We start from the raw sequence: 12,349 nt of genomic DNA, 5'->3' as shown, positions 1-12,349 counted from the left end.
TACACGTAAGAACTGCCGCGTTGTTCCCGCCTGTTGACACAGAGCGTGATCGAGAGTGTATGCGCCATATTTACAGTAGTACATTGGCTATATTTTTCTGATGACCATTTTTTCATCGGGTAACCACTGTTGCAATGCTATCGCTCGGCGCGTCTTGAAGCAGGGGAACAGGGAGAGTAGCGCAGGGGGCATTGCACGACCCTCGCAGGACGGTCAATAAGGGCCGAGGGTGCCAACAAAAAAATCCAGCCCCAAATTTTTTCGTAGGTGCAGAGCTGCAATACATGAAACAAAACAAGAGTATGGCGTCCAGCAACGATGGCATGAGCTGCCCACATAATAGTAGTTGTATATGGCAAATCAGTTGTGCGGAAGCACGCAAGGTGGAGCAAGGTTCATGAAAGGAAAAAAAATGTCGTCCAACCGACTTGAATTTTGTCGAGACGAGAGGAACGACGCGACCTTCGGCTGAGCCGGCAACGAACGAAGTCCCCGGCGCTGTTTATTGTCATGGTATATATACACCAATGGAATGGAACCACTTCAGCGGCGCCCTCTGTTAGAGGGGTAAGCAGCGTTAGTGTTAGTGGTGTTAGTGGCGCCACCGCGGGCTAGAATGCAACACAACACAACACTACAAGTCGAGACGAGAGGAACGACGCGACCTTCGGCTGAGCCGGCAACGAACGAAGTGTCCGGCGCTGTTTATTGTCATGGTATATATACACCAATGGAATGGAACCACTTCAGCGGCGCCCTCTGTTAGAGGGGTAAGCAGCGTTAGTGTTAGTGGTGTTAGTGGCGCCACCGCGGGCTAGAATGCAACACAACACAACACTACAAGTCGAGACGAGAGGAACGACGCGACCTTCGGCTGAGCCGGCAACGAACGAAGTGTCCGGCGCTGTTCATTGTCATGGTATATATACACGAATGGAATGGAACCACTTCAGTGGCGCCCTCTGTAAGAGGGGTAAGCAGCGTTAGTGTTAGTGGTGTTAGTGGCGCCACCGCGGGTTAGAATGCAACACAACACAACACTACATCTTCCTTTCTGAGGTCAGATTTATAAGTTCAGTCTCTTGGATGGCACCACACGCCTTCCAGACCTTGTAATTAACCCTTCGTGGCTCCACCCGTGTCCCGCCTGGCACTGCTCTCGTGCTTGCCGGGTGATGCTTGCTACAGTGTAGGCCCAAACAGACCCGTGCCGTGCCCGTGAGGCAGAAGGTCAGGTTAGCTATCATATAGGAGTCAGGCCACAGCTGTAGTGCAAGTTTACGCGTTCGTTTATTCGAAGCCAGTTTTTAACACCAGCGCTACCGGCGCTGGAAAATATGCCTGGATCTCACGGCTGCGCCCGGATCACGACAGGCATAGCAATTAGGTTGTGTGAAGCATTCTCGCTTTCAGTGCGCTTTGCAGTAGTAGCCAAAGAGCGACCGTTACGTAACTTCGTCTTGACGTGCAGAAATGCCGACACCTTCACGAACACGTTACGGGGAGAAGATGGGTATAAAATATATCTATAGGTTATTTTCAATTGTTCAGCGGCATACTAGATAGTGGGGTGAGTCTGCGTGAACTATGCAGGCTGCGCCGTTATCTTCGGCGCTGTCCTTAATCTACGTGACAGCATTAGAGTAACAGTGAATATTCTACGGGGCCGTCATCCAATTCGCAGTCAAGTGCATTTCTACCGCTGCTGCCTTTCCAAACATGGGGCTGCCCCATCTTCGACGCCTTGTCTATGTGTGACAGATACTTAATCGGACGTAAGAACGCTGTGTGAGCCAGGTTTAACAGGTGCTGAATGCGGCAGCGTCAAAGACCGAAACTAACCTTCGCTGAGAAATCTGGATGCAGCAGACAGCCAAAATTTCGTCTTAAAATGGTACTGCGCTCAACTGTGCCGGCGATGGCATTCCAGTCAAGGAATAACAGGAACCTGTACTAAATGAACATGATTGTAGTAGCCTCGAAGACGACTTGGGAACAGCATGCATTATGTCAGTTTCTCTGCTCCATTGAGTATTAAAGGCCCGTTTGTTATTTAGGTAACTTATCACAATCGCCATCATCGGCGTCACCAGGCTACTTGTCACCAGTGTAGTAAATAGGTGCCTGTCTGCCATTTCTCTCAATATGAAGCACACAAATACCCGTGCCTCTCGTGAAAATACTGCAGAAATATATACGAAGTGCATCAACACTGCTTTGACATAACAAACATAAGCTGTTCTTAAAGAACGACATTACATAGCAATGTTTAGGAGAGTTACCAAAGGCATCACTATGGTATACAAGGACAATGGAACCAGTGCAGTCGACAGAACGATGCTATACGAACTAGCCACAATTGAAGTCTTAAAGGCTCGAGACTTCAAATCAGAAAATAATAACATAGACGTGCACATCTTCTCGATTTACGAATAGAAAACATATATATGAGTCGTGTCTAGTGTTCGGGAAAATAAAAATGTTTTCACTACCCTTTGTTGCGTCAGTTACGCTGTACGTACGTATAGCTGTGTCTTACCATGTTCATGCATGATCTGCAAAGTATTAGTGGAATTTGGGATGTGTAATGAATATGTATACTGGTAGGCTATGCTATGTATGCATGATTACATACTGGGATAATCCGGATAATCGACACAGACGACTGCAGAGATCGGACCCTACCATGAAATTTAGGCTACCACAGAAAATTCAATGCAGCTGTGCTTGTCTTCTGCACAGACTAAATCTGGGGGTAGCGTTTACGCGCGGATACGTGCACCTCATGCGACGCATCGAGTCTACAGACTGTGAGTTGTGCAATGTGAATGAGACTATAGGTCATGTGCTTTGTGACTGCCCTAAGTACGTGGAAGAGCGTCAAAAGTTGAACAATGATCTTACGCGTCTTGACAGCCCACCGTTGTCGGAGGACGTTATTTTAGGTCCTTGGCCAGACGCTCAATCGAGTTTCAAGGCCATCCAGGCGTTACTGAACTTTTTAAAAAGTACGGGCCTGGACTGTAGGCTTTGAACATGCCAAATTGCTTGCCATATGTTTTCCATCCTCCTTCTCTCGTCATCGTCACCCATCATGCGCCGCTTTCTTCCCTCTTCCCCTTCCCCCAACGCTGAGTAGCTGGCTAGAGGAATATACCTCAGGCCGACCTCTCCGCATTTCGTATCATTAAACTTCTCTCTCTCTCTCTCTACTTAATTAGTACTGAATATGGCAAATCAGTTCTGTGGAATCCCGCAAGGTGGAAAAAATGCCATGAGAGGGAAAGATTGTCATTCGCTCAAATGTAGCACGAAGCCAAAAATGAAACCCATATGGGTCGATAAATGCGCCCTCGCGCTGCGATCTTCTCTCCTCCTGGTTAGCTCAGATGGCAGAGCAACACCCCCCCCCCCCCCCCACACACACACACACACACTTCCCAGAGAGGCGTTGGTCCGGTGTTCGGATCCTGGACCAGGACGATTTTTTCTCCAACTGTGAAGCTTTCATTCCGAGAAACACGTATGGGTTTGCTTTGTATCTTCATGCTATACATTCGGGTGGATGACAATTATCCCTTTCAGTGCTTAGTACTTTTTAATTATGCTTCTCGATGTGCATGTTTACATTTAGTTATGTGCATTCTAAGCTGTGTGATCGACTGGAATTGTTTTCGGTTGGTTCTTGCACTGCCTAGTTCCTCGGGACAAGCACCCTGTAAAGCTGCTGTGTAGCAGCTTTTTGGGCTAGCTCTAACATTTTTTTCTCACATCTGTATGATCAATATAAAAGTGAAATGAAGTGAAGTAGTGAAGTGGTCACTTTGCGCGACAGCCATCATCTTGGAAATCCTAGCTTTTTGTGGAATATACAATTAAGTCTACTTCAACCTGGATGGATATCGGCCGCACCGCTGTAGCTCGAGCTGTTGAAAAATACGCAATAAGGGTACGAATGTTGTGAGCGCAAGCGCTACCGGTACCCGCTTAGACATGCTTTCCGGCAAAGGGTGGACGTTACTCTATCTTGGGAAAATATCGCTATCGACATTGTGGGTCCTTTCACGAAAGCTTCAACCGACTGTCGTTTTGCCATTACAATTATTGACTATTACAGAAAAATGCGGGATGAGCTTGGAGTAGAAGCCTGCAAGTCCCAGCAGCGAGCGAAGTTCATTAATATTAGTAGGCGATGGTGCCTTGGTTATCGCCTCGATAGATGAAATCAGTGGAAATAACCCTTTGGCGCTGACAACATGGCCTAGGAAAGTCAACTCTGTGACGTGAAAAACACATTTATGATTCAGTACACTCGCGAAGATCCTTCGTATAGCCAACAAGTACGCTTTCAATTACGTCTTATCGTCACACAGAGTTTAGTGTAGCCAATAGCACACCTGTATTATACTAGGCTATACTTACCAATGCCACGCCGCTGGTGATGCGGGAGCCTCCAGAACCGCCGATGCACATTTCTGGGTCACCGTTCTTATCAAGGATTATGGTTGGCACCATCGAGGACTGAGGAATCTTGTTTGGCGCAATGAAGTTCACGCGCGAAGGGTGTATGCCGTAGGCGTTGATTAACCCTGGCGTTGAGAAGTCGTCCATCTGGTCGTTCAGGACAAAGCCAGTGCCGCTGGGCATCACGTGACTGCCGAAACTTGTCGAATTGAAAGAAGGAAAAACAATAAAACAAGGAAGCCACGCATTCACATACAACCAAGATAGCCGTTTTTTCGTTTCGCCCAAAAAGAATACATCCTGCGAATGAATCCTGGGACATAGCCGTGCAAGCGTGATTTTTTTTTTTTGCGACAGATTGCTCATTTGTAGGCCTGTTGAACACCAGTTCGAGTTCGACACGCTATACGTATTATGGCATAGTGAGCTTTCTCAAACGAGACCATTCCTCCTCTCTGAACGCCGTGTGCGGGGCTAAATTTAGCTCCCTATGCGTCAAGCGTGGAGCTACAACGCCGCCATCTGTATGTGCGGTACATGGATGATTAATTGATTCTTACCCCTGCACATCGATAGCAAAATTAGGCGCGTGATATTTACTCATTTATTCGAAAGGTTACATATTGAAAGTATGATAGAGCTAGCGGGAGTCCTATGGTGTAATTCTGTAATCGTGCTCACTCTCTATTGCTAATGGGCACGCCGTGGTCACAGGGGGTGAGCGCGAATTGGCATCTTTTTGTTCTGCTGTCCGAGTCTCTTCAAGCCATTTCTGGAGTCTGCGTGCCGTACGCGGAGGTGCTATAACGGAGCAAGCGTGACGTTTCTGCGAGAAATTACACACTTGTAGGCCTTATGACTCCTGATGAGCACAGGTTTGAGTTTGATATATTAAACCTGCTATGCCTGAGCAAGGTCTCTCGAACGCGTCCACTCCCGCTGGGATCGACAAATGTACGGCAGAGCTGTGCCTCTCTGAACGCCGAGCGAGAAGCTAAATTTAGTGCCTATTGCGTCATGCGCGGCGCAACAACGGCGCCATCTGTGCGTGCTTAAGCAATGGCTTAATTCTTTTCTCTACTCAACGATATACCAAAGTAAGGTGTGTGGATAGTACGGATGTAAATATTTAGAAGAGCTATGAATTGGGCTAGTAGGTGTGCATTCATTTTTTTCTTGCGCTAAGTACAGTAGGACGCCACAGGGATGAAACGAACACTGGATATGAAGCAGACACGAAGTGACACACCGGTAGCGCAAACTACCAACTGGTTTATTGTCAGATCATTATACAGTATTTAAAGCACACAGCGCCATATTGCGACTGCGTGAACAATGATTACAGCAGAAACACTCAGATCACGTACTCACGTTTCTGGTTGTTATGATTCTACCAGTGCATTCTCTGTGTGTATGCATTCTTTGCGTAGATGATTTCGGCTTTTGTTAGCATGATTGAAGGCGCGCTCACGCAGTTGTCTTTTTATTCTTCTATTTCTAAAGCCTCTCGTATTTCCCTGGTTATTTTGTCTTTTTCTTTAGCGATGACTGTCGTCTTGTCAAAGTAAGCTGTGCATTTGCACGTTCTACGATGCATGGCGAGATTGCTGGATGCGGCTACTTGTTCGCATGCGTACCGATGTTCTCTGAGCCTGTCGTTCAGACAGCGTCCCGTCTGGCCCACGTATACCTTACCGCATTTTAGCGGAATCTTGTACACGACGTTATTTTCAAAGGTTACGTATTTTTGTGCGTGTGTTACGTTACATGGTCCTTGCGCTTTTTTGTTCTCTGAATTCACTTTCTTGCAAAGCCCTCTGTCACAAAAGAGTGCTTAATCCAAGCGCGCGCCGCGTGACACGCAAGCCAGCGAAAGAACACGCCGGCCCCGCGGCAACTTCAACAGAAGGGGAGAGCGCATACGCCTCAAACAAAAACATTAACAACGGCGCCTAGACATCTAGAAGAGCATCGACGAAGCGACGTTAACCGGAGAGAGAGAGAGGACACGCGCGCGCCGAGACACCTTCTCACCCGGCGGGTCGAGAGAGACTGCCACAGCGTGAGCGTGCGCCAACAGCATGAGTCATCACCCCCCCTCCCCCTTCTCGACAACACTCCGACGGCGGCGGTCGAAGGTACGAGAAAAGAATAGAAGCTTCCCAGGCTTTGGCCATGCTACCGGATCACGACTCCGATAGGAAAGTTCGAGAACGCTTGCGGAAGCTATATAACCGCCGTGCGAGAATCATCAGTGGAGTTCAGTCAGCACCGGTGAAGTGATGTAACGTGAAGACCGAGCGTCTGCGGAAGAAGGGGATACCCCGGCAAGCTAGTCGACGAGTTCTTCGAGCGTCTGCATTTCCGCAAGAAGTTCCTTCTTCGAGATTTGCCCCGAGCTACGCCGAGATCGTCCGACTCCAGGACCAGCACGGTGAATACGATTGGACACTTTATGTTCCTATGCATTTTGTAATTTACGTGTGGGACTCTTAGTGCTTGTCGTGAATTATTTTTCTTGTGTTTGTTAATACCCATCTGATTTGTATTGTGTTTAGCCTAAAGGCCAAGATATAGTCCAGCGTTTTCGGCGCGCCAAGCTGCGACAGGCGAACAGGCGAAGTCGGATACGCTACGCCAGCCACGCCAGCCTGTGGAAGAAATTTGCCTCCTCCGTGTGTGAGAGCGTGACTTCACAGCCGCGCGAACAGCTATTTCCATGGGGCATGCGCATTCTCGCTTTCTCGCAGCATGTGCCCGCGCCGTCCGAGCTGTGCGCGCTTTTTTTTTTTTTTTTGACAAGACAAGACACTTTATTTCAGACAACCAACATACATACTTGCCTAGGGGATCTGACAGAGCGCCGATCACCCGCTTACACACGCATGAATAGCCAGTCATGCATAAAATATGAACATAAGTTCGAAAAGAAAGCACATTGTGATTTTTTACATACGCAAACACAAAAAATACCTTATACACAGCTCTCGCTCCGTGTGCTGTTAGGGTGCCTTCACAGCATGGCGTTAACTTGTCCTGACAGCCAGGAGATCGCACTCGTAGTGCTAGTGCGTCGGCTACGTCAAAAGCGGAAGCGGACCATGTACATACATCCTTACTTGCGCTGTCATCGTCCACGGACGTTGAGAAAGCCGCAGCCGCGCTTTCACTACGAGCGCCGCAAGCCGCCATTTTGCCTTCTGCCCGCTGCCCCTACAGCGCGCAGTGCATTCTCGTCTAGCGGCAGCCGCGTGAAATAGAACGTGTTCTATCTCCGCCCCCGACGCAGCTGGGCACGCCGGCTACGCCGTGACGCCAGACTGTAGATTGTGCACTTTTCACCGGCGTTGCTTAACCGCGCCTGGCGTGGCCGCGCGCGCGCGTTACGCCGGACTATATCTTGCCCTTAAGTGTGCAAGTGTGTGTGTAACTGCCTTGTGTGAAGAATATATTTTGTTGTGTTTCGACAACTGTGGGCTCTGACTCGGTCTTTGGACAGCAACCGGCTTTCGCTGGCGCACAAAAGGGCCCATTCTTAATTGTCCTTGCTTTCGTGGGATTATTTTCGGAAGCTGATAAGTCGGCTTTGGAATTTGGTCCAGCGTCTGCGCCTCGTTCACGGGGTCTGTGACACCCTCTTAACTTGATCGGTGCTGAAAAGAGCACTTTTACGTCGTGCCTTTCTGCCACCTTCTTTAGGCGGTGTGAGAGGTTGCGTAAGGGACAATAACAGCTCGCTTATGTTTGTCCTTGTTATTCCTGTCTCGCATTTTCGGCCGGGTGATTTGCGCAATAATTTGCTCTCCAATTTGCACTATCATGTTGCCGGGGTATCCACTTTTCTTTAGTCTGTTAATCTGTGTGCTGAGGCTATCCGCGACTGCGTGAATGCAGGACTTCTTAACTGCCTGTTCGATAGCCGATTTAGCTATTCCTCTTTTTATAACCTTTGAATGGCTCGAGTCGTAGCGCAAGATTTGTTTTTCCCCTCTCGTTTTATATGACCAACATGTGTGACCATGTGTTAGGCTTATTTTAAGGTCCAGAAACTGTATTCTCGAGTCTTTTGGTAGTTCGTGCGTGAAAGAGAGGCCGCTGTGTGCCTCTTGGAACATTTTTAACACACTCTTGACAGTCGTAGCACAAAGTCTGCTGTATTCGGTGTATACAAGATAATCATCTACATATCTGAAACAACGTATTACACTAGTGTCCTTGAGCGTTTCTGTCAGTCGTCTCTTACCAGCCGCAAGATATAAATCTGACAACACAGGGGCTAAGCACGACCCTATGGCGATTCCTTCTTTCTGGGCGAAAATTTCCCCTTCATATTCGATAAACGCAGAATTTAGGTACGTTCTCAGGAGGTATAAAAAATTGTCAAAAGAACATTTGCAAACGTCTTGAAATTTTGCCCAACCATATAAGTCGACGCAATCTTCGCCTGTCTTCACTGCATTATCCTTCGGTATGTTGTAGTACAGTTCTGTGACATCGATTGAAAAACACTGTATTGACGGGGACTTTTCCAGGAAATCAAGTACTTGCTGCGAGTTATTTATTTTGAACGGGTCGTCGACCGGTAGAGCAGAGAGACAGGTTTTTAGATAGTTAGCGAGGGCACGTTGCCAGCTTCCTTCATCTTCAACTATTGTTCTGAACGGGTGGTCCTCCTTATGGGTCTTGACCGAAAAGGAGGGCCGAAGAGTCAATGTCTTGCATTTTTTGAGGTTCTTTGCTAGTTTGGCGAGTCCCATGTCAAGACAACTGCGTGAGCGCGCCTTCAATCATGCTAACAAAAGCCGAAATCATCTACGCAAAGAATGCATACACACACAGAATGCACTGATAGAATCATAACAACCAGAAACGTGAGTACAGATAGAATCACACTTGTCTGGAGCAGTCGAGCGGCCGGCTGCGGTAAAACCCCTATATATAAAAAGTAGCGCCAACCACTTCCATCCTCCTCCGTTCCACTGTCGAGCTCGGCGCGATCGAGGCGCGATATCGACAGTGGCGCCACTTGCGTCGGGCCTGCCGTGGCAGACGACAGCAACGCGCTACCAGAGGAAATCCGAGGAAAACTTCGATCGCGCCCTGCGGAGAAGGTTTTGAGGCGCTATTTTGCTTCGTCAGTCAGTAACTGGCCTTAATAATGCCGTTTTGGAAGTAGCAACGCGACGATGCGAGACGGCGCAAATATGAAGTGTGCAGCAAGCGTTTGCGCACGCCGGATGGTAAACAAAAAAAGCCTTTTGCCCTCGCCTTGTCGGTTGCGGCAACTTAAGGCGCAGCAGCATGCCATCACAACGAAGTTCTTGTCCATAACACGTTTGATCCGTTTGTGCGTACAGCACTTTCGTCGCACAGGCCCGAGAATAGCAGTCGGAGCGCGCTGGAAAGAAAAAAAAAAATATACAAAAGCGTAACGCGTGCTTCCACGTGACACGGATTGGCCAATGGGGGAGCGGAGGAGGCTGGGGCGACAGGAGGCGGCAAGGAGGAAACACCGGGGTGAGCGCGGTGGCGGCAAGATCTAGGAATGGCGCCACTTTTTATATATGGGCAACCAGCGCTGAAACTTCTCGTGCCTGCAGCAGCGCCATAACACACAGCCTAGCGAGCGGTACAAGCAGTTTTCAGCTGCACATGCTGTGATTTCGCGTTATCAATTCCACCGCTAATCTTGAGGTACATGTGTCCAGGTTTTGGTCTGACTGGGAACCGGCGTGATAGAAGGTATGAGCGCATGCGCTTTGTCCACCGCGCATCAAAGCTTGGCTCGATGCATAGAACGAAAGCGAACGTTGATACAGGCGCGCGTCTGCTATCATCCAAAATGTCGTACCATTTTCGGGGCTTCCCTATCGGATGGTGTCAGCATATCTCAGCTGCACACCCTAAACTGCCGTAGCGCCTCCTGGCCAGCGCTGGGGCTTTAGGCCGCGGACTGCAGAAGCGCCGCTTACCGGCAGTCGCTGGGTTCGAGATATGTTGGATGCAAGCGCCAAAAGCCTGCATGCGGCATGGCTTCTCGCGGCCATTTCTGTTATCGGCCTGTAGATTTTTTCACGAACGTGGGTGGGCGGGATCTGCGCTTATTCGCTGCCTGCTTCGTCGCGTGCAGCCGGCGCCGCAGCTGATAACAGAGCAAAAAATGAAACACGATTCCCCTAATTGATTCATATCTTTTTGAAGCTTAAGCTATTCATTTTTGCTTTATAGCTTATGAAAAAGCACAGCAACTTGAGAAGACGCTTAACGCAACATATAGAATAAATGGTAAAACGCCAGAAACAGTAAGGAGGAGCTTAACTTTATGGGACGCGCATTAAAAGCATGAAGTTGTTTATCTTGGAAGGGTGTTTATCGAACGACGCCGGGTAGCAGGCAGATAGCAGGCACAAGGAAGAACAGTCCAGCTCTGGCATCAATAATGCAAGCCATGTTTTCTTTCTTTTTTTTTAGAAATTATCGCATATGGGGACACAAAGAAAGTGAATGATATTGTAGCTTACGGAGCTTTGAGAACACCAATTTAGGAATATAACTTTGCGATAATACTACTACGCTTTGCAACAATTTCAAATAGGTTATTCATCGTATAAGTGAAATTCGTCCTCTTGAGATGCTCTAAAATGCGCATTTTGTAAAACAAAGATATGTGTAATGGTGCAGCGAGATGCTTAACATTTCACATAATTTGATATTGTTCTAGACTTTCTATAATTAAATAATTTCTATTTTCTGGAGGCCCTGATCCTAAATTCTTTTCTATACCGCAAAGTAAGAAGGATAGTACTTTCGTTTCTAAATACTGAATGTCTAACTTGATGAAAGCATCCTGGTGTTTCAGAGGGCTGAATGGGGAAGACGAAGTTCACCCTCAGGTGAAGATTTCTACTAACGTAGTATTGTTAAAGACGGTAATCAATTTGCTATCTTGAAAATGTATCGGGCTGCTACTTCAACGAATGAAATGAATAGTTTAGCAGACATATATGAGGTGTTGTTTCAAGCGGGTGTGGCACACATGATTTATTGAATGCCTTACGAGAAAAAATAAACGAAAGTAGAATAACACGTTCATTCAATCTGGTGAAGCAAAAATAAAGGTATGAGTGCACCACTGCAACGCATGCACTCAATAATCAATCGGTCCTCCTCGCCGTTCGGTCACAGAGGCGATCCTCGGAATCATAGAGCGAATCCACGTAATGAGGAAGTTGACGAATTCGCTCCCATTCCTCTTGAATAGCCGCCCAGAGTTCTTCAGCTGTAGCAGTCGTTAACCCGGTCCTTCTGCTCAAATTTTTTTTTCATTAGGCCCCAAACATTCTCAATTATGTTGAGGTCCGGGCTTCGCGCCGGCCATTCAAATGTGGGGACGCCTAGGTTATCAAGCAATTCTTTGACGCGCCTGGCAGTGTGCACCATCTTGCTGAAGCCAAAAAAGGCCATCGGTAAATGGCCCATCAAGCACGTAGGGCACCAATGTATATTGTAGGATGTCCATGTAGTCATCGGACGTCATTCGGCCTGTTAAACGGTGAAGTGGTCCGAGGCCTGTGTAGCTGACCGCACCCCACACATGGACGGATGTGCGGCCACTGGAACGGACATTCCATATGTATCGATCATCGAACCTGCAGCCCAAATGTTAAAATCCTCTTTAACGAAACACGGTGACGAACACACAAATTAGTCGAACCCTGTTGGCAGCGAGCAGAGTAAACGAGGCTTTTATGCTTACACTGATGAAACGAACTGAATGTGGCGCTATGGGCTGCACTGCACTGGCTGCTTGTGTAGCTTTCACATCTGTAGCCCGAAGTGAACGCCTTTAAAGCTTTCACATTGTAATGTGAGGAGCTGGTCTGGC

General features: G+C 47.9%; 1 protein-coding gene across 1 annotated transcript in view; it reads right to left on the bottom strand.

Annotated features, from left to right (window-relative positions):
- LOC119441058 (scoloptoxin SSD14) overlaps positions 1–12,349 on the bottom strand; it is a 77,795-nt gene that overhangs the window by 15,654 nt on the left and 49,792 nt on the right. Inside the window, exon 8 of the mRNA XM_037705779.2 lies at positions 4,423–4,663. Coding sequence (XP_037561707.2) covers positions 4,423–4,663 — 241 coding nt within the window. The remainder of the gene's footprint in view (positions 1–4,422; positions 4,664–12,349) is intronic.

Source organism: Dermacentor silvarum, chromosome 2 (assembly GCF_013339745.2).
Source record: "Dermacentor silvarum isolate Dsil-2018 chromosome 2, BIME_Dsil_1.4, whole genome shotgun sequence".
Lineage (NCBI taxonomy): Eukaryota > Metazoa > Arthropoda > Arachnida > Ixodida > Ixodidae > Dermacentor > Dermacentor silvarum.
Note: the sequence above shows the minus strand (reverse complement) of the source record. Positions and strands in the feature narration are given on the sequence as shown.